A 23,176-nucleotide genomic window follows, 5' to 3' on the forward strand; every position below is an offset into this window, starting at 1 on the left:
ATGCTTTCTTTTTACTGTTAATTGCCTGTCTTACTTCTTCGTTTAGCCACATTGGGTTTTTCCTATTTCTAGTCCTTTTATTCCCACAAGGTATAAACCGCTTACACTGCCTATTTAAGATGTTCTTAAACATTTCCCATTTATTATCTGTATTCTCATTTCTGAGGATATTGTCCCAGTCTACCAGATTAAGGGCATCTCTAAGCTGTTCAAACTTTGCCTTCCTAAAGTTCAATGTTTTTGTGACTCCCTGACAAGTCCCCCTAGTGAAAGACAGGTGAAACTGCACAATATTGTGGTCGCTATTTCCTAAATGCCCAACCACCTGCAGATTTGTTATTCTGTCAGGTCTATTAGATAGTATTAGGTCTAAAAGTGCTGCTCCTCTGGTTGGATTCTGCACCAATTGTGAAAGATAATTTTTCTTGGTTATTAGCAGAAACCTGTTGCCTTTATGGGTTTCACAGGTTTCTGTTTCCCAGTTAATATCCGGGTAGTTAAAGTCCCCCATAACCAGGACCTCATTATGGGTTGCAGCTTCATCTATCTGCTTTAGAAGTAGACTTTCCATGCTTTCTGTTATATTTGGGGGTTTGTAACAGACCCAAATGAGAATTTTGTTACCATTTTTCCCTCCATGAATTTCAACCCATATGGACTCGACATCCTCATTCCCTTCGCTAATATCCTCCCTTAAAGTGGACTTTAGACAAGACTTTACATAGAGACAAACCCCTCCTCCTCTCCGATTTTTACGATCCTTTCTAAACAGACTGTAACCCTGTAAGTTAACTGCCCAGTCATAGCTTTCATCTAACCATGTCTCGGTTATTCCCACTATGTCAAAGTTACCTGTAGATATTTCTGCTTCTAGTTCTTCCATCTTGTTTGTCAGGCTTCTGGCGTTTGCGAGCATGCAGTTTAGAGGATTTTTTTTTGTTCCAATCTCCTCACTGTGGATTGTTTTAGAAATGTTCTTACCTCCCTTCTGAGTATGTTTTCCTGGGTTGTCTTTGTTCGAGTCTAATGTTTTTCTTCCCGTCCCCTCTTCTTCTAGTTTAACGCCCTCCTGATGAGTGTAGCGAGTCTTCTGGCGAATGTGTGTTTCCCAGGTTTGTTGAGGTGTAGTCCGTCTCTGGCGAGGAGTCCATCATACCAGTAATTCACACCGTGGTCCAGGAATCCAAATCCTTGTTGTCTGCACCATCGTCTTAGCCAGTTGTTTGCATCAAGGATCCTGTTCCATCTCCTGGTGCCATGCCCGTCTACTGGAAGGATAGAAGAAAAAACTACCTGTGCATCCAGTTCCTTTACTTTCTTCCCCAACTCTTCAAAGTCCTTGTAGATTGTCGGTAGGTCCTTCCTTGCCGTGTCATTGGTGCCAACATGTATCAGAAGAAATGGGTGGACGTCCTTGGAGCTGAAGAGCTTTGGTATCCTATCGGTCACATCCTTGATCATCGCACCTGGAAGGCAGCATACTTCTCTTGCAGTTATGTCCGGTCTGCAGATGGCTGCTTCTGTGCCTCTCAGTAGTGAGTCTCCCACCACCACCACTCTTCGTTGCTTCTTGGCTGTACTTTTTGCTGTCACTTGTTGCTGTGTGCCCTTTTCTTTTTTGCTTGCTGGTATTGCTTCATTCTTAGGTGTGCCATCTTCATCCTCTACAAAGATTTGATATCGGTTCTTCAGTTGTGTGGTTGGTGATTTCTCCACGGTCTTCTTGCTTCTTTTGGTCACATGCTTCCACTCATCTGCTTTTGGAGGTTCTCTGACACTTTTTGCACCTTCTGTGACCAGTAGAGATGCTTCTGTTCTGTCTAGAAAGTCTTCATTCTCTTTGATGAGTTTCAAAGTTGCTATTCTTTCTTCCAGACCCCGCACCTTTTCTTCTAAAAGGGCCACTAGTCTACACTTCTGACAGGTGAAATTGGATTCTTCTTCTGGTCGATCTGTGAACATGTAGCACATGCTGCAGCTCACCATGTAGGTTGTCACATCTGCCATGTTGCTCCTAGATCCTGCTGACTTGCTGTGTGTTTTCCTTCTTGTGTAATCTACTCAGCCAAGCTCTCTTGCAATAATGTCCTACAGGCAAAAATTCGCGCGCCGTACGGCGCGCGGTTTGGTGATGCTTTCGAAGCAGCTGGTCCCGGCTGTACCCAACGATCTTCTAGCTTAGGGAGACTTCGCTTCTCCCAGAAGGCACCTGGAATATGCAAATTAGCCTCCTGAAGCTTGAATCCCTGGTTTGGTGATGCTTTCGAAGCAGCTGGTCCCGGCTGTACCCAACGATCTTCTAGCTTAGGGAGACTTCGCTTCTCCCAGAAGGCACCTGGAATATGCAAATTAGCCTCCTGAAGCTTGAATCCCTGGTTTGGTGATGCTTTTGAAGCAGCTGGTCCCGGCTGTACCCAACGATCTTCTAGCTTAGGGAGACTTCGCTTCTCCCAGAAGGCTCCTGGAATATGCAAATTAGCCTCCTGAAGCTTGAATCCCTGGTTTGGTGATGCTTTCGAAGCAGCTGGTCCCGGCTGTACCCAACGATCTTCTAGCTTAGGGAGACTTCGCTTCTCCCAGAAGGCACCTGGAATATGCAAATTAGCCTCCTGAAGCTTGAATCCCTGGTTTGGTGATGCTTTCGAAGCAGCTGGTCCCGGCTGTACCCAACGATCTTCTAGCTTAGGGAGACTTCGCTTCTCCCAGAAGGCTCCTGGAATATGCAAATTAGCCTCCTGAAGCTTGAATCCCTGGTTTGGTGATGCTTTCGAAGCAGCTGGTCCCGGCTGTACCCAACGATCTTCTAGCTTAGGGAGACTTCGCTTCTCCCAGAAGGCACCTGGAATATGTAAATTAGCCTCCTGAAGCTTGAATCCCTGGTTTGGTGATGCTTTCGAAGCAGCTGGTCCCGGCTGTACCCAACGATCTTCTAGCTTAGGGAGACTTCGCTTCTCCCAGAAGGCACCTGGAATATGCAAATTAGCCTCCTGAAGCTTGAATCCCTGGTTTGGTGATGCTTTTGAAGCAGCTGGTCCCGGCTGTACCCAACGATCTTCTAGCTTAGGGAGACTTCGCTTCTCCCAGAAGGCACCTGGAATATGCAAATTAGCCTCCTGAAGCTTGAATCCCTGGTTTGGTGATGCTTTCGAAGCAGCTGGTCCCGGCTGTACCCAACGATCTTCTAGCTTAGGGAGACTTCGCTTCTCCCAGAAGGCTCCTGGAATATGCAAATTAGCCTCCTGAAGCTTGAATCCCTGGTTTGGTGATGCTTTCGAAGCAGCTGGTCCCGGCTGTACCCAACGATCTTCTAGCTTAGGGAGACTTCGCTTCTCCCAGAAGGCACCTGGAATATGCAAATTAGCCTCCTGAAGCTTGAATCCCTGGTTTGGTGATGCTTTCGAAGCAGCTGGTCCCGGCTGTACCCAACGATCTTCTAGCTTAGGGAGACTTCGCTTCTCCCAGAAGGCACCTGGAATATGCAAATTAGCCTCCTGAAGCTTGAATCCCTGGTTTGGTGATGCTTTTGAAGCAGCTGGTCCCGGCTGTACCCAACGATCTTCTAGCTTAGGGAGACTTCGCTTCTCCCAGAAGGCTCCTGGAATATGCAAATTAGCCTCCTGAAGCTTGAATCCCTGGTTTGGTGATGCTTTCGAAGCAGCTGGTCCCGGCTGTACCCAACGATCTTCTAGCTTAGGGAGACTTCGCTTCTCCCAGAAGGCACCTGGAATATGCAAATTAGCCTCCTGAAGCTTGAATCCCTGGTTTGGTGATGCTTTCGAAGCAGCTGGTCCCGGCTGTACCCAACGATCTTCTAGCTTAGGGAGACTTCGCTTCTCCCAGAAGGCTCCTGGAATATGCAAATTAGCCTCCTGAAGCTTGAATCCCTGGTTTGGTGATGCTTTCGAAGCAGCTGGTCCCGGCTGTACCCAACGATCTTCTAGCTTAGGGAGACTTCGCTTCTCCCAGAAGGCACCTGGAATATGTAAATTAGCCTCCTGAAGCTTGAATCCCTGGTTTGGTGATGCTTTCGAAGCAGCTGGTCCCGGCTGTACCCAACGATCTTCTAGCTTAGGGAGACTTCGCTTCTCCCAGAAGGCACCTGGAATATGCAAATTAGCCTCCTGAAGCTTGAATCCCTGGTTTGGTGATGCTTTTGAAGCAGCTGGTCCCGGCTGTACCCAACGATCTTCTAGCTTAGGGAGACTTCGCTTCTCCCAGAAGGCACCTGGAATATGCAAATTAGCCTCCTGAAGCTTGAATCCCTGGTTTGGTGATGCTTTCGAAGCAGCTGGTCCCGGCTGTACCCAACGATCTTCTAGCTTAGGGAGACTTCGCTTCTCCCAGAAGGCTCCTGGAATATGCAAATTAGCCTCCTGAAGCTTGAATCCCTGGTTTGGTGATGCTTTCGAAGCAGCTGGTCCCGGCTGTACCCAACGATCTTCTAGCTTAGGGAGACTTCGCTTCTCCCAGAAGGCACCTGGAATATGCAAATTAGCCTCCTGAAGCTTGAATCCCTGGTTTGGTGATGCTTTCGAAGCAGCTGGTCCCGGCTGTACCCAACGATCTTCTAGCTTAGGGAGACTTCGCTTCTCCCAGAAGGCACCTGGAATATGCAAATTAGCCTCCTGAAGCTTGAATCCCTGGCTTGGTGATGCTTTTGAAGCAGCTGGTCCCGGCTGTACCCAACGATCTTCTAGCTTAGGGAGACTTCGCTTCTCCCAGAAGGCTCCTGGAATATGCAAATTAGCCTCCTGAAGCTTGAATCCCTGGTTTGGTGATGCTTTCGAAGCAGCTGGTCCCGGCTGTACCCAACGATCTTCTAGCTTAGGGAGACTTCGCTTCTCCCAGAAGGCACCTGGAATATGCAAATTAGCCTCCTGAAGCTTGAATCCCTGGTTTGGTGATGCTTTCGAAGCAGCTGGTCCCGGCTGTACCCAACGATCTTCTAGCTTAGGGAGACTTCGCTTCTCCCAGAAGGCTCCTGGAATATGCAAATTAGCCTCCTGAAGCTTGAATCCCTGGTTTGGTGATGCTTTCGAAGCAGCTGGTCCCGGCTGTACCCAACGATCTTCTAGCTTAGGGAGACTTCGCTTCTCCCAGAAGGCACCTGGAATATGCAAATTAGCCTCCTGAAGCTTGAATCCCTGGTTTTTGAGTAGGGTCAAAGCCTAGAAGTTCTGTAAGAAACTGAATCACAAAACAAGAGCATGATCAAAATTTAGAAACAGGAGGAATCAGGAAAGTAACATAAGAAATGACTAGCACAACTAATTGACTGGCAGCGGAAGTCTGAGACCCAGGAGTTTAAATAGCAGGCAGCCCCATCCAGGGATCTCAGATAGGAACAATCAAAACCAGACAATTATCCCTATAGTTCTCTGATCATGTGGCACCAAATGTCCCAGGAATAAAACAGGACTAATGATGTCAAGCATCACTCACAACAAAGACATGATGTTGCCTAATAACCAAAGCAAAAACCGACACATACATTTAAGTCCATATATATTTGGACAGAGACAACATTTTTCTAATTTTGGTTATAGACATTACCCCAATGAATTTTAAACAAAATGCAATTGAAGTTCAGACTTTCAGCTTTCATTTGAGGGTATCCACATTAAAATTGGATGAAGGGTTTAGGAGTTTCAGCTCCTTAACATGTGCCACCATGTTTTTAAAGGGACCAAAAGTAATTGGACAATTGACTCCAAGACTTTTTCATGGACAGGTGTGGGCAATCCCTTCGTTATGTCACTCAATTAATCAAATAAAAGGCCTGGAGTTGATTTGAGGTGTGGTCCTTGCATTTGGAAGGTTTTGCTGTGAAGTAAACATGCGGTCAAAGGAGCTCTCCATGCAGGTGAAACAAGCCATCCTTAAGCTGAAAAATCAGAAAAAACCCATCCGAGAAATTGCTATAATATTAGGAGTGGCAAAATCTACACTTTGGTACATCCTGAGAAAGAAAAAAAGCACTGGTGAACTCAGTGCAAAAAGACCTGGGCGCCCACGGAAGACAACAGTGGTGGATGATCGCAGAATTATCTCCATGGTGAAGAGAAACCCCTTCACAACAGCCAACCAAGTGACCAACATTCTCCAGGAGGTAGGTGTATCAATATCCAAATCTACCATAAAGAGAAGACTCATATATAAAGGAGAACCAAGAGTCCAAAAATAGCCAAAATTACGTATGTTCAATCATAAACTATATTTATTGATAATTTATACAACTGTACAACAACATTAACATTTAAAAACGTACCACTTATGTAATATTATGTGATAATTCCATGGATACATCAAAAAAACAAAGATCATAGATCAGAACTCTGCCCGGTATACCTATATGTAACATGCAGCTAATGTGCTATAATAGCAAGTGCTGAGCTACTGATTGGCCATGGCATTCAGACTGTCCATCAGAGTAAGTGTATGCAATGACAGAGACTGTTTAGTAACAGCTATGCCACCCGGCCGATCATGCGCTCAAGATGGTAACATTAAAACAGAACATCCAGGTTGTATTACCCATAGTAGATGTGGCAGGTCGTGTCCTGGTCCTTGTGTGGCTACCCCAACGCGCGTTTCGCGTCTGGTGAATACCGCTTCCTCAGGGGGCGTGGCTAAATTTGGATCTCCATCCGATTTATATATAGGTCGCCGCTAATGAAGCGGCGACTGTGCCGGTGCTAATGCGCGTGCGTGAACCGCATCCATGCGTCTCAACCCTCAGGCTCGTTCGACTCCCCACCGTCACGTGAGCGGGCCAGCGCCACGCCCACATCACGTGATCAGCGGTCGCCGGCGAGTAAGGGGCCGGAACCAGGAGCGTATACAGTGACTGTAAGTGAGAAAGTGATTAGTGCATATGTGCATAATTGTCTGCAGCCGACCACACAATCGATCGACTGACATATCAAAAAGCGATCCAATCCTCTCCCCTGGGGTACAGTTCACCCATCCCCATGAACTGAAACCCCCCACACAAATATAGGAAAGGATAAAAGGATACGGATACCATATCCTGAAATGTAATGGAACAAAAAAACGGAAAAAATAAACATACAAAATACAAAAAAGAGTGATCGTGATAAACAGTGATGTGCTATTACATAATGTGGCAATTATAAAACATGTAAAGACACACTGTAAAATGATCAGAACCACTGTCCGTTCACAAGTACCTTCGGGCAAAAATGAACATGATGAGTCTATGTCCGTATATAACTATATACACCATTATCTAATAAGTATGTTGACCTCAACAGATCCATATGCAAAGTCCATCATAAATAAATAACAATGAAACCCATGTCATCCATGACACTTAATTGTCCATATTGCGGTCTTGTTTTGCGGCTTCATGTAAATCATTGAGGCGTAGGTAACTTCTATCCCATATTCATATAGATATGCCTGACCGTGGAAGGCACGTGGAAAAGATCAGGTAGACAACACTCTAAAATTAATAACAGAGAAACAAATTAAAATCGATGGGAAAATGGCAAAGGAGCAAAGGAGTGTACCCAGCATAATTTACAAAAAAGAAGAAAACCCCTGGGTTTCATTAAGACCCATTGGAGCCATGGTACCCAGCAGGGTGATCCAGCGGCATTCCCGCTGTGCCAATATGCGTTTAATATCACCTCCTCTTATCCCACAGAGGACATGATCGATACCTCGTGCCTGGAACGTTTTAGGACTACACCCATGATGTTGTCTAAAATGACACGGTATCATCTTCAAAAGTGACATATCCATCACTATTTTTGCGGCCATTATGTCGCGTACGTGTTCGCGTATGCGAGTCCCCAAACGTCGGGATGTCAAGCCTACATAGACTTTTGGGCAGCCGCATACCGCATAATGGACCACCTGAGTTGTGTTACAATTTATATGATGGTTGATGGTGTAAGTCCTACTACCATCCACTGAATCAAATGTAGTAGTCCGACTAATGTTAGGGCATGTGATGCAGTTTCCACAAGGGAAACATCCCTTAGAGGGTCCACTTGAACCAAAATCGTATTTACTTATTTTCGGGACATAGTGGCTGGAGACCAATAGATCTCTAAGATTTTTGCTCTTCCTGGCAGTCATTGCGGGGTAGTTGTTAAGGCATTTAGAGAGTGTAGGGTCACTCTTGAGGATACCCCAATATTTCTGGAGACATATTTCTGGAGTTCATTCCGTGGTGCATGTCTAGCTCTCAAATAACCCTTCCGGATACTTCTATTGCTATACCCCCTAGCTTGAAATCTGACTTTGAGGTCAGCTGCCTGTGCTTCAAATTTAGCAGTGGAAGAGCATATCCGCTTCATTCTTAGGTGCTGACCTACAGGGATGGCTTTGATAGTACTGTAGGGATGGCCCGAATCTGCATGTAGAAATGCATTGACTGAGGTGGACTTTCTGAAGACATCCGTTTGTAGATACAAATTTTCATCAACTTCAATTTTGATGTCCAGAAAATCCACCTCAGTCCTACTGATCTGATATGTCAACTTGATGTTATATGCATTGTTGTTTAATTCCTGCATAAACCCATGCAGTGCATCATCGGGCCCCTGCCATATGATGAGCAGGTCATCAATGTACCGCAGCCAGCACTGCACATGGTCCGCGGCCTGCGGCCCCCCCGCCAAAAATCTCCCTTTCCCAATACCCCAGGAAGAGATTGGCGAAGGAAGGCGCACAGGCCGCGCCCATGGCAGTGCCGCGCTGCTGCAAATAAAAGACATCCTTGAAAACAAAAAAGTTCCTAGTCAGAATGAAGGTCAACAATTCCATGACCAGCTCACATACGGCACCATCCCAATTGCTGGCAACCAAAAAGAAGCGGACTGCCTCCAATCCGTGCTCATGACCGATGCATGTATATAGTGACTGCACGTCTGCAGTAATCAAACACATATTGTCCTCAAGTTGTATCCCATCGATCCGGCGGAGTACATCCGATGTGTCCCTGACATAAGAGGGGAGCGACTCAACAAGTGGCTTCAAATAAAAGTCAATGAATTTGCATACAGGGTCACTGCCAGGAAGAGCAAAAATCTTAGAGATCTATTGGTCTCCAGCCACTATGTCCCGAAAATAAGTAAATACGATTTTGGTTCAAGTGGACCCTCTAAGGGATGTTTCCCTTGTGGAAACTGCATCACATGCCCTAACATTAGTCGGACTACTACATTTTATTCAGTGGATGGTAGTAGGACTTACACCATCAACCATCATATAAATTGTAACACAACTCAGGTGGTCTATTATGCGGTATGCGGCTGCCCAAAAGTCTATGTAGGCTTGACATCCCGACGTTTGGGGACTCGCATACGTGAACACGTACGCGACATAATGGCCGCAAAAATAGTGACGGATATGTCACTTTTGAAGACGATACCGTGTCATTTTAGACAACATCATAGGTGTAGTCCTAAAACGTTCCAGGCACGAGGTAACGATCATGTCCTCTGTGGGATAAGAGGAGGTGATATTAAACGCATATTGGCACAGCGGGAATGCCGCTGGATCACCCTGCTGGGTACCATGGCTCCAATGGGTCTTAATGAAACCCAGGGGTTTTCTTCTTTTTTCTAAATGATGCTGGGTACACTCCTTTGCTCCTTTGCCATTTTCCCATCGATTTTAATTTGTTTCTCTGTTATTAATTTTAGAGTGTTGTCTACCTGATCTTTTCCACGTGCCTTCCACGGTCGGGCATATCTATATGAATATGGGATAGAAGTTACCTACGCCTCAACGATTTACATGAAGCCGCAAAACAAGACCGCAATATGGACAATTAAGTGTCATGAATGACATGGGTTTCATTGATATTTATTTATGATGGACTTTGCATATGGATCTGTTGAGGTCAACATACTTATTAGATAATGGTGTATATAGTTATATACGGACATAGACTCATCATGTTCATTTTTGCCCGAAGGTACTTGTGAACGGACTGTGGTTCTGATCATTTTACAGTGTGTCTTTACATGTTTTATAATTGCCACATTATGTAATAGCACATCACTGTTTATCACGATCACTCTTTTTTGTATTTTGTATGTTTATTTTTTCCGTTTTTTTGTTCCATTACATTTCAGGATATGGTATCCGTATCCTTTTATCCTTTCCTATATTTGTGTGGGGGGTTTCAGTTCATGGGGATGGGTGAACTGTACCCCAGGGGAGAGGATTGGATCGCTTTTTGATATGTCAGTCGATCGATTGTGTGGTCGGCTGCAGAAAATTATGCACATATGCACTAGTCACTTTCTCACTTACAGTCACTGAATACGCTCCTGGTTCCGGCCCCTTACTCGACGGCGACCGCTGATCACGTGATGTGGGCGTGGCGCTGGCCCGCTCACGTGACGGTGGGGAGTTGAACGAGCCTGAGGGTTGAGACGCATGGATGCGGTTCACGCACGCGCATTAACACCGGCACAGTCGCCGCTTCATTAGCGGCGACCTATATATAAACCGGATGGAGATCCAAATTTAGCCACGCCCCCTGAGGAAGCGGTATTCACCAGACGCGAAACGCGCGTTGGGGTAGCCACACAAGGACCAGGACAGGACCTGCCACATCTACTATGGGTAATACAACCTGGATTGTACTGTTTTAATGTTACCATCTTGAGTGCATGATCGGCCGGGTGGCATAGCTGTTACTAAACAGTCTCTGTCATTGCATACACTTACTCTGATGGACAGTCTGAATGCCATGGCCAATCAGTAGCTCAGCACTTGCTATTATAGCACATTAGCTGCATGTTACATATAGGTATACCGGGCAGAGTTCTGATCTATGATCTTTGTTTTTTTGATGTATCCATGGAATTATCACATAATATTACATAAGTGGTACGTTTTTAAATGTTAATGTTGTTGTACAGTTGTATAAATTATCAATAAATATAGTTTATGATTGAACATACGTAATTTTGGCTATTTTTGGACTCTTGGTTCTCCTTTATATATGATTATGATTTGAGTCGCCAGCATTTATCTTTGGTATTTTTTGCTGATGTTTTGTTTATACATAAAGAGAAGACTGCATGAAAGTAAATACAGAGGGTTCCCTGCACGGTGCAGCCACTCATAAGCATCAAGAAGAAAAAGGCTAAAAAACATCTAAAAAAGCCGCACAGTACAAGAATAATATTCTTTGGACAGATGAAACCAAGATCAACCTCTACCAGAATGATGATGAAAAGAGAAAAGTATGGTGAAGGCGTGATACAGCTCATGATCCAAAGCATATCACATCATCTGTAAACACGGCGGAGGCAGCGTGATGGCGCGGGCATGCATGGCTGCCAGTGGCACTGGGTCACTAGTGTTTATTGATGATGTGACACAGGACAGAAGCAGCCGAATGAATTCTGAGGTATTCAGAGACATACTGTGTGCTCAGATCCAGCCAAATGCAGCCAAACTGATTGGTCATCGTTTCATACTACAGATGGACAATGACCCAAAACATAAAGCCAAAGCAACCCAGGAGTTTATTAAAGCAAAGAAGTGGAATATTCTTGAATGGCCAAGTCAGTCACCTGATCTCAACCCAATTGAGCAGCATTTCACTTGTTAAAGACTAAACTTCAGACAGGAAGGCCCACAAACAAACAGCAACCGAAAACCACCGCAGTGAAGGCCTGGCAGAGCATCAAAAAGGAGGAAACACAACGTCTGGTGATGTCCATGAGTTCAAGACTTCAGGCAGTCATTGCCAACAAAGGGTTTTCAACCAAGTACTAGAAATGAACATTTTATTTAAAATTATTTAATCTGTCCAATTACTTTTGGTCCCTTTAAAAACAGGGTGGCACATGTTAAGGAGCTGAAACTCCTAAACCCTTCATCCAATTTTAATGTGGATACCCTCAAATGAAAGCTGAAATTGAAAAGCTGCATCTGATTTGTTTTGTGTCATTGTGGTAATGTCTGTAACCAAAATTAGAAAAATGTTGTCTCTGTCCAGATATATATGGACTTAACTGTACGTTACACTTAAATTTTATACAGTAAATATAGGTAAGTATGACAGTAACATGCAGCAAACCAAAGTGCAATCTGGCAATCACATTTATTTGAATTGCTCTTTTATACAGGGTTTTAGAAAGACTTACATTGGATCCCTGATGCTACACTGATCATAATGTGTTCCTCAGCTGTAATCTATTGGGAAAGCTGACAGTAAGTAATTTCCGAGAAGGATCAGCACAGAGAAAAAGTGAGCATTACACTGTGCCCAGTCAAATCCAAGAACCTCAAGAATGAGCCAACTCTTTATAACTGCTCTAGTGATATGGAAAGCTCACCTGGTTTTCAGAAGAGATATGAATAAAAAAGGAAATTCATTTAGAATAAAGGTTTCAGACAAAGGGCTCATTCACAAAAACGATGATTCTCCTAGGCAAAATAATTGGGCCAATCGCGATATGCTAAAGACACTTTGATCAAGTTTTGTCAGCGTTTGAGCTGAGTGTTATTTGAATGTGACCCAATTCTCAGATGAATGCATTCTTCTGAGCGAGCCCTAAAAGGAATAAATAAAGTTAGCACTGTAATCTTTCAGTACTGGGGTCCTGTGTTCAAATCTCACCCAGGACAACATCAGCAAGGAGTTGTACGTTCTCCCCGTGTTTTCGTGGGTTTCCTACGGTTTCTACGGTTACCTCCCACTGTAGACTGTGAGCCCCACTGGGGACCATGATGATATCTGTGGAATTAACAGCTCCTCATTCACATGTACGTGAAAAAGTTATACCGGTGTCATCATAGTTTGGGATTAGTACGTCCGTGTTTTCCATCATTGTGTTCATCATTGCTTTTCACGGATGGTAAATTAAATAAATACCTGCAGGGAGTCTCTATACCATAATGATAAAAAGTTTGTCTTGTCTCAAAAGGATGTAGCATTTAGCCCAAAATTCTGGCACATAGTCATTGGTTTTATGAGTATAATAGAGTCGAAATTATAATTTTCAAGGATTTGCTTCCACCTGAGTCTCAATCTCGTCAAGAGACTCAAGACGGTTTTTTTTTATCTGTGAGTACATTTTATCTAGAGAACATTATCTTATAGAACATTCCAAGGATGTCTCCAGACCTAACTGGATTCTTTACCTGGAATTATTAGGATTTGATTCTATAAAGCTGGTATATAACCAGCAGTGTAACATATTGAATGATTATAATAATTTAGCTGTATTAAACAATTTGCTTACCACTATGGAGAATTATCTTGTGTATTGCTAAGGCTATAATATATTTTTGGAATTGTCTACATCAAACTATTGTAGATATAATCTGATTTAAACATTATAGTTGCCAAAATATAAATTATCTGTACGTGGTCTTCAAAAATCTCTGATCATGGAGGGACTACAGAGAAAGTTTAACTGAGAAGCCTACGTGATTGTGAAAGGATATATGGATGGGAATATACTATGATATTTGATATAACCTAAGAATTTTAGAAATTAATTTTATTTTGATGTAATCTGAAATTTTTTTTTATAAAAGGGGATATACCTGAAAGCAGAATTTACTGCCCTTTGTGAAGTCCTTTGAAAAATTCCAACAGTACATACAGCTCTGGCAAAAATTAAAAGACCACCACATCAAAACCCTGTCATGGGCAGCCCAATCTCCAGACCTGAACCCCATTGAAAACCTCTGGAATGTAATCAAGAGGATGATGGATAATCACAAGCCATCAAACAAAGAAGAACTGCTTAAATTTTTGCGCCATAAGGAGTGTGAAAGACTGGTGGAAGGCATGCCAAGACGCATGAAAGCTGTGATTAAAAATCATGGTTATTCCACAAAATATTGATTTCTGAACTCTCCCTGAGTTAAAACATTAGTATTGTTGTTTCTAAATGATTTTGAACTTGCTTTCTCTGCATTATTTGAGGTCTGAAAGCACTGTTTTTTAAAAATTTTTTTGACCATTTCTCCTTTTCAGAAAAAAAATACAAAATTTATTGCTTGGAAATTCGGAGACATGTTGTCAGAAGTTTATAGAATAAATGAACAATTTACATTTTACTCAAAAATATACCTATAAAGAGAAAAATCAGACAAACTGAACATTTTGCAGTGGTCTCTTAATTTTTGCCAGAGCTGTAGAAATGAAAGTTCAAGAATCCATTGGGCAGATGTAAATTTCCAGGTCAACCTTCATTAAAAGGTTCTTCACGATCTTCTTAGATGGATCTTATCGGATAGAGCTTGTTCAAGCAATTTTTGCAATTTACCGATTGTTAAAATTTGTAGCCTTTCTTGTGATACTGAAAGAAACCTAACAGTTGATAAATGCTGTCTGATCCACGAGCGGCATGTATCAGGAACTGGCTGCATAATTTCCTCCAGGTATGTTTGACTCTGGAATGAAGTGGTGTTTCAGAGAAAAGCATAATGTAATAGCCGCAGGGGGGTGTAGCCGGACAGACTCGTCTCGGATGACTTTTGTGTTATTACAGTTAGGGCCAGAAATATTTGGACAGTGACACAAGTTTTGTTATTTTAGCTGTTTACAAAAACATGTTCAGAAATACAATTATATATATAATATGGGCTGAAAATGCACACTCCCAGCTGCAATATGATAGTTTCCACATCCAAATCGGAGAAAGGGTTTAGGAATCATAGCTCTGTAATGCATAGCGTCCTCTTTTTCAAGGGACCAAAAGTAATTGGACAATGGACTCTAAGGGCTGCAATTAACTCTGAAGGCGTCTCCCTCGTTAACCTGTAATCAATGAAGTAGTTAAAAGGTCAGGGGTGGATTCCAGGTGTGTGGTTTTGCATTTGGAAGCTGTTGCTGTGAGCAGACAACATGCGGTCAAAGGAACTCTCAATTGAGGTGAAGCAGAACATCCTGAGGCTGAAAAAAAAGAAAAAATCCATCAGAGAGATAGCAGACATGCTTGGAGTAGCAAAATCAACAGTTGGGTACATTCTGAGAAAAAAAGGAATTGACTGGTGAGCTTGGGAACTCAAAAAGGCCTGGGCGTCCACGGATGACAACAGTGGTGGATGATCGCCGCATACTTAATTTGGTGAAGAAGAACCCGTTCACAACATCAACTGAAGTCCAGAACACTCTCAGTGAAGTAGGTGTATCTGTCTCTAAGTCAACAGTAAAGAGAAGACTCCATGACAGTAAATACAAAGGGTTCACATCTAGATGCAAACCATTCATCAATACCAAAAATAGACAGGCCAGAGTTAAATTTGCAGAAAAACACCTCAAGAAGCCAGCTCAGTTCTGGAAAAGTATTCTATGGACAGATGAGACAAAGATCAACCTGTACCAGAATGATGGGAAGAAAAAAGTTTGGAGAAGAAAGGGAACGGCACATGATCCAAGGCACACCACATCCTCTGTAAAACATGGTGGAGGCAACGTGATGGCATGGGCATGCATGGCTTTCAATGGCACTGGGTCACTTGTGTTTATTGATGACATAAGAGCAGACAAGAGTAGCCGGATGAATTCTGAAGTGTACCAGGATATACTTTCAGCCCAGATTCAGCCAAATGCTGCAAAGTTGATTGGACGGCGCTTCATAGTACAGATGGACAATGACCCCAAGCATACAGCCAAAGCTACCCAGGAGTTCATGAGTGCCAAAAAGTGGAACATTCTGCAATGGCCAAGTCAATCTCCAGATCTAAACCCAATTGAGCATGCATTTCACTTGCTCAAATCCAGACTTAAGACGGAAAGACCTACAAACAAGCAAGACCTGAAGGCTGCGGCTGTAAAGGCCTGGCAAAGCATTAAGAAGGAGGAAACCCAGCGTTTGGTGATGTCCATGGGTTCCAGACTTAAGGCAGTGATTGCCTCCAAAGGATTTGCAACAAAATATTGAAAATAAAAATATTTTGTTTGGGTTATGTTTATTTGTCCAATTACTTTTGACCTCCTAAAATGTGGAGTGTTTGTAAAGAAATGTGTACAATTCCTACATTTTCTATCAGATATTATTGTTCAACCCTTCAAATTAAACGTTACAATCTGCACTTGAATTCTGTTGTAAAGGTTTCATTTCAAATCCAATGTGGTGGCATGCAGAGCCCAACTCGCGAAAATTGTGTCACTGTCCAAATATTTCTGGCCCTAACTGTATATCATGGTGCAATTATTGATCAAAAGATGCCAGAAATGTAATCTGTTTTTTTTTATGTAATTGCAGCTAAGGGAGAAGTATGGCTCAGTGTATACTCTCTACTTTGGGTCACGGCCAGTAGTAATCCTCACTGGCTACCAAATGGTCAAAGATGCCCTTATTGACCAAGCAGATGAGTTCAGCAATAGGGGACAGATACCAATGCTGGACAATTTTTTCCATACTCATGGTAAATTTCTCTTACTTTGTTTTTTCGAACTCTATCTACCAAATTGTAACCATGAAGGCAAAGTACAGATAGTGTTACCTTGGGATGGTGGTAGGCAGCCACAGTAGCCCAATATCTGCATCCTTCAAGTACTGTTAGATTTAAGAGACATACTATTTAAGCTGAATTTATACTGACCTACTGTGGCCAGCTACCGCCAGTCAGCTACATGGAGGCCAAATGGTGGTTGTTTGTGTGCAAAGGTGCAAAGAATATCATTGGTCTCAGGAGCTCATACCAACAAAGCCAAACTCTTTTTTTCAACCCATGTAACTATGTAATGGATGATGTGTTGTCAAGAAGGATTATGTTAAACGAGCTTGAAAATAATTTCACCTGACAAATGAGAACTTTGATTTTTCCTTGGGTTCTTGACAGCCAGTCTAGACAGAATGATAAATGGAAAATAGTGTTCCCAGGAATGCTTATGCTTATCAGCCAGCGTAAATGCATCATAAGGGTTTTTCACACTTTAGTCATGTACTGTATGTGTACAGGATTTCGAAAAGGTCTGGTGGGTGGAGGTTCCATCTCAAGAACTTTCTCCAGAGTTGTAATTTAAGTGAGTACAGAGGTCATAGTCACACCCAGAAGCTTGAGTGGCTTGAAAGGTGTCTTCCGCATATGAGGAGACTGCTACTATAGAAGTCATTTGATATTTCGGACATTATTATAGATTTGCAAGAGCTTTAAATTAGAGACAACAATGGGGACAATACAAGCGCAGTAGGGTCTTATCCAATAAGCGAGTGAAGGATAGGGGAATGAGATAACTGCTCAGCTTGTGAGATTGTGTAACCCACAAAAATGTTAGCCCTTTAGGAGGTAGTAGCACCAGCTGCTGCAACACCAGCAGGGTGGAGGATTCAAAGTAGTTATCAAGTAGTGGAGAATGGTGGGTAAATCAATGCTGCTGATACTGTAGTCACAATAAAGGTCACATATGCGGTTTCAGAATATTTATGTGGTTTTGTTGTCAATGTGTTTCAAAGTTAGAAAACTTCTTCATCAGAAGACTGCACTTTTGTGATACTCCTGATGAAGAGGTTTGATAACTTCAAAACACTTTGAGAATAAAACCACATAAATTATTATTATTATTTATTGTTATAGCGCCATTTATTCCATGGCGCTTTACATGTAAGGAGGGGTATACATAATAAAAACAAGTACAATAATCTTAAACAATACAAGTCATAACTGGTACAGGAGGAGAGAGGACCCTGCCCGCGAAGGCTCACAATCTACAAGGGATGGATGAGGATACAGTAGGCGAGGATAGAGCTGGTCATGCAGCGGTTTGGTCTATCGGTGGTTACTGCAGGTTGTAGGCTTGCCGGAAGAGGTGGGTCTTCAGGTTCTTTTTGAAGGTTTCGATGGTAGGTGAGAGTCTGATATGTTGGGGTAGAAGGTTCCAGAGTAGGGGTGATACGCGAGAGAAATCTTGAATACGATTGTGGGAAGAGGAGATAAGAGGGAAGAAAACCCCTGTACACATGCCCTATTCAGGCATGTTGATGTCACCAAAGGGGTCCCCGCCTTGGGACCCCTTTTATGAGCCAGAATGGAAAGATGTTCTGAAAGAGTCCTGCTCTTGCAGACTGAAATCATCTATTTATTTCATATTTGAAATAGCTTTCCCAATATAATTATTTATTTGGCGAGTACTATGGCTCCCGTCTATAAGGTGGTCTTTTTACTGAGCCAACCCCTTTTCCACCTTAGATAGATGACTACAGATCAATTCATATGATCTATGGAATAAACATTAACATCATTGCACATTTTTCATTTTTTTCTAAAATTCTTTTTCTGACTAATTTTGCCACCAATGTAACTAAGAATTGGAAAAGCTGTGAATGAATTCCATATTGTAAAAATCTTTTTTCAGCAAACATTAAGGAATAAAGCATATTTTTCTTAACCCAGGGATGATCTTCAGCAATGGAGAACGCTGGAAACAGCTACGTCGATTTACCCTGATGACTCTGAGAAATTTTGGCATGGGTAAGAGAAGTATTGAGGAGAGAATCCAGGAGGAGGCCCATTTTCTAACCGAAGAGCTTAAATCACACAAAGGAAAGTATAATTCTATATATTTCATGTGGATCAAGGAAAATGTAAATAGGAGAAATAAGAAGGAAAGATTTCATATAATCTTCTGTTATCATGACTGGCCTGGATGTAGCCAATGGACAGTTGTTTAGTGGCCATCTTTCTCATGGAAATGCAGTTGACCTGTCTAAACAGTCCGTCAAACAAGAAAAAAAAGATTTAAATAAATCAATTTTCATTTTTTGCAGTTACTTTATTTTCTAATGTTGATTCATTGACCCTATGTGTCTCCATGGTTACAGACTACAAACCTTTGTGTAGTCAAATCTTGCAGTCATGATTTATTACCTACGATGTCACCCCTTAAGTTATTCATTATATCGCAGATGAGGCTGAGAGTTTGGCGTTTTATGTAACTGCAGAATAAGACTTTTTAGCGTTTATTTGCTGTTTGTAAACCTTTTGTAGCATGATTCTGCTTAGGAGCTGCAGACACCAAATGAAAGACGTTAAAATAAGAAAGCCAATAAAAAATAAAGTGCTGGGAAGGTATTATTGAAAGTAGTATAAATGTTTATTAATGAAATTTAATATAATAAAAGAGAAGTGAATAAAAAAGGGGAATAAGGTGACGATAAGATATCCAACAGGGCAATAGCAGATATATAAAATATATACGGTAGATATATGGATGGATCACAAAATGTACCTTAATAAATACTCATATAAAATGAAATTAAATGATTATAATATCCATCAAAAGTAAGAAAAGGGATATAAAAAGGTACAAAATCACCCAATAAAAACAATAGAAATAAAATATAGATAAAGATGCCAACACTATTTAAACATCCCATAAAGTATAATAAATGTAAAGTGCAAAAATTGAATGGAATAAATAGTTGACCAAATACAGAGATGCTCACCCATCATACCCGACGCGCGTTTCATTAATGCTTCGCTCAGTGGGTCAGTGACACAATGTGAGGATTCACAAGTCAGTAATCACATAGAAGGATTTTAGACTTGTACCCTAAGGCAGACATCAATTTCAAATCCAACTCACACATTGCGGAAAAAAAATTGTATAAAAATGAAAGCATTGTGCAGATTCTGAATTTGCAGCATGCTCATCATTGCTTGGATTTTCAAGTTTCCTCCTATTTAATGCTTAGAAATGGAGTAGGGTTTAATCCTCAGCAAATGCTAAATTAATTCTGCAAGTAACATTTGCAGATGTTGCCTGAAGATTTGTTATGGATTTATAACCAAGTCCGGGATGAAAATTTTTTAAAAAAATGTAAACATGGTCTAATTCTAGGAAATGTTATTTATTATTTATATTAACATTGCAAAAGTGTAGACATTAGCAAACAATAGCAGAGATGCCTACAACAAATGGTAAATTGCACACATGAGAACTTGTTTTGCCCCAGGTGGATGTATTATTTTCATTGAAAAGCTGTACAAAGAAATTGAAGGAAAATAAGAACATATGTTATCACATTGCGTGCAAACTCCCCATGCATCAACGTGACTGATTAGTCTTTGCAAACTGAACCTGGGACTCCTTAGGTCAATACTTAACACAGTTAAGAGATTTAGAAGGTGAACTGCAGCCAAGTCTCCTGAGACACAAGCAATAAAGCTTCAGAGGAGAGTTTGACTCCCAAGTGCAGCATTATGTATGGGTGATGGGGGGACAGGGCGTACATTTAATACTAACTGGGGTGCAGAATTTTCTGTTTTGCTCTCTGCTTTGCACGGCATTAGGCTGTTTGTTTGTGATGTTGGCCAGGTTCAGTTAATACAAGATACAGAAAGAACGTATCACTCCTATTTTACATTCCTCCACCGTGAGCACTCCCTGCCAGATTCATGCCAAGAACATTAATAAAAAAGTCAGATAGTTAGATTTGAAGTTTATGGCTACCATAAAATACTGGTATGCTGAGACTTGTTGCAAATGGTTGCAATCTAACCAGATTTTCATAGAGGTTTCATGTTTTTATTTTCTTTGTGTGTATTGTAGGGTGGCTAATGGTCGTATAGTCGATAAGAGGTAAGAGGTATGTGTCACAGAGATGGCTGCGCTCTGTGATGTAACCCGAAGTATCTTCTTTAGTGCACGTAAATACTAACAGGTTTGTTTGGTGCACCTGGGACCGCGTTGAGGGTAGCTATGACAGATGGGCGGGTCTGGGTACCCACATACCTCACCTCTGGGTGTGGTTACAGCCTATATAATGGAAGCTGTTGTTTAGCACATGGTCTGTGTGTTGGAAGGGAGAAGGCCTCCTGTGTGTGGCTCCAGACCGAGCCTGAGTACTGGACATTACCCCAGCCTGTGAACCCTCAGGCCTGGTGAAGCACAGCCCTGCTATGGACATTTATACTTTGTTTTGCCTGATGTATAGACTGTTTACTTTTTGTTTTTGCTTCTGGGGTTTACGAAGGAATAAACCCACAAGAACTTTTAAAAGGACGTGCCTCCTGTTTTCCTCCCATCACACCCGAGTGAGTACAACCCCTATAGTATGTATACCTAACAGGTTAGCAAAGGTATCCTGGACTTTGTGAGCCCCCTTTCAACTAATTTTAAGTTGGTAAGTGCTCATGACTGGCAAAATTTTTACTGTGGCATTTAACTGACCACCTTTATTTCCCCTTGGCGCAAATTAAATACTTACTCATCATTCTCTTCGCTACTTACCTTAATTTTCTCCATAATCCCTTCTCCTATGAAATCACAGACCTGTAAATCAACTTGAGTAACATGGGAAAAAGCAGTCCAGTGCAGTACTGGACTAGTGTCTTCTCTCTGTGCAATCGCACGGCCAGTCTTTGATTCATGCTGACCATGGCTTACGCTGCATGAGGCGACTTACAGTCTTTCTTTTACTTCTTAAATTCATAGCCCACAAATTATTCTACTTTTCCCCTGACATTTACCTCTGAGATACAGATATGTCCTTCCTTACCTTTCCTCTTGACTCAAAAAATCTCAAAACATTGCAAGATGTCTAGCTGTGAAAACAAAAGATGGGTTTTCAATATTGTCAGGTTGTTGGGAGATGTCAATGTGAAATGTTGCAACTCAGTGGTTGTGATGTGAGTTTTGCCAGCATGTTACGTTAATGTTGAATTTCTATTGTGAGAAATTTGAGTCTTTAGTGAAATTTATGAAAGGGTTAGGGTGGAAATTAAAGATGAATATAAAGATCCAAACTACCCTAGTCTGGTGTCCACTTCTGTCATCCATGGCATTTCCAGTGTTCATTTCTGAACTGGAAATCCTATGTCTGGGACTCTTGGTGAGGATGTCACTTGGTGCTAGTAAGCTGCAGATGCATCCAGAATTCCAGACAGAAGATTACTAGTCCAGAAATGAACATTGCCTTGGTTGAGCTGCCACGGAGAACAGATCTGGACACCGGACCAGGCTACTTCAAATCTCTTTGCTTATCTCTAGTGGCATATTTCTATGAGGCTTTGATCTTAATCAGCGTTTAATGCAGAGCAGGGATTCCCAACCTTTGGCTCAGAAGCCCCATGTGACTTCCATGACCTTGATGTACAACCCTACCACCTATAAGCATTAGCGCCGGGTCTATCAAGCATCTATCAAGAGCAGGTCTCCAGATGGTGACTTTTGTGAGTAGCCCCATATACAAAAGCAAATGTGGATGAGGTGATACTAACTATGGGATTGGAGAGATAAATTAAGTAAGTTCTAAGCTAAACATAGGATGAAACTTTCTCTGGATGTGGCTCATGAGGTGAAAAAGGTTGGGTATCACTGATGTAGAGGAATACATTAAGAAAAACTGGTAAGCTATTTTATGTCTTGTGCAGGACTTTAGGTGAAGGCCATTACACATGGATCCCGTGCTGTACTTTGAACCCAATGTCATTCCCTGCATGCCACCGGTATTTCAAACGTTGTTCACAATTTGCGTTAAATGTTCAACTTTTTAACTTTTACAGGATCACCATTCAACCCCACCGATATCCTGGTGCAGACTATCTCCAATGTCATCTGCTCAATCGTGTTTGGGAATCGATTTGATTATAAAGACTTACGTTTTCTGAAACTTCTTAATTTGTTTAATGAAGTATTTCAGTTGACGAGCTCCACCTGGGGTCAGGTAAATTACAGTATTTGCATTCCTTAATTTGCCTGTTTTTCCACTATTTATGCTGGACAATCTATTTATATGTGGACATGCAGATAAATATTAAAATATCTTTTACCATTGAATCAGTTTTCAACTACCTAAAAGAATGACACAAAAGAGAATGGTAAAACCAAAAACACTCAGTTTGAAAAAATGTTTGCAGTAATCCGCAAGTGCTAGTAAAAGATGTAAATAACAGGGTATTTGGTTGATACGTTTTTTGCAAAAAATGTATACTAAGCTGCTCTACCAATCTTCACGGTATACCCATATCAGAGCAGTCCTAACTAATGTATGCAATCCCTATCTGATGTATTTAAAAACCTGATCATCTGTATATAACCTGTGTGAACAGGGTTCAGAGAGGAAAAATCCATGTGTGCATACAGGACAGAACAGCTTTTGTGCAGCTAGCCCAAGAGGAGTGGTGGAACTCCCCAGTCTTGTAGACACAAGAGAACAATCATGGAAACAGGAACACATGGGCTACTTGCACAGTGAACAAGTCTGTAAGAACA

General features: G+C 41.9%; 1 protein-coding gene across 1 annotated transcript in view; it reads left to right on the top strand.

The window, feature by feature from the left end:
- The window catches only part of LOC138661788 (cytochrome P450 2G1-like), a 61,397-nt gene that overhangs the window by 20,137 nt on the left and 18,084 nt on the right, over nt 1-23,176 (top strand). The window contains exons 2-5 of the mRNA XM_069746706.1: nt 16,224-16,386; nt 18,355-18,508; nt 19,085-19,086; nt 22,468-22,628. Of these exons, the coding sequence (XP_069602807.1) occupies nt 16,224-16,386; nt 18,355-18,508; nt 19,085-19,086; nt 22,468-22,628 (480 nt within the window). The remainder of the gene's footprint in view (nt 1-16,223; nt 16,387-18,354; nt 18,509-19,084; nt 19,087-22,467; nt 22,629-23,176) is intronic.

Source organism: Ranitomeya imitator, chromosome 2 (assembly GCF_032444005.1).
Source record: "Ranitomeya imitator isolate aRanImi1 chromosome 2, aRanImi1.pri, whole genome shotgun sequence".
NCBI lineage: Eukaryota > Metazoa > Chordata > Amphibia > Anura > Dendrobatidae > Ranitomeya > Ranitomeya imitator.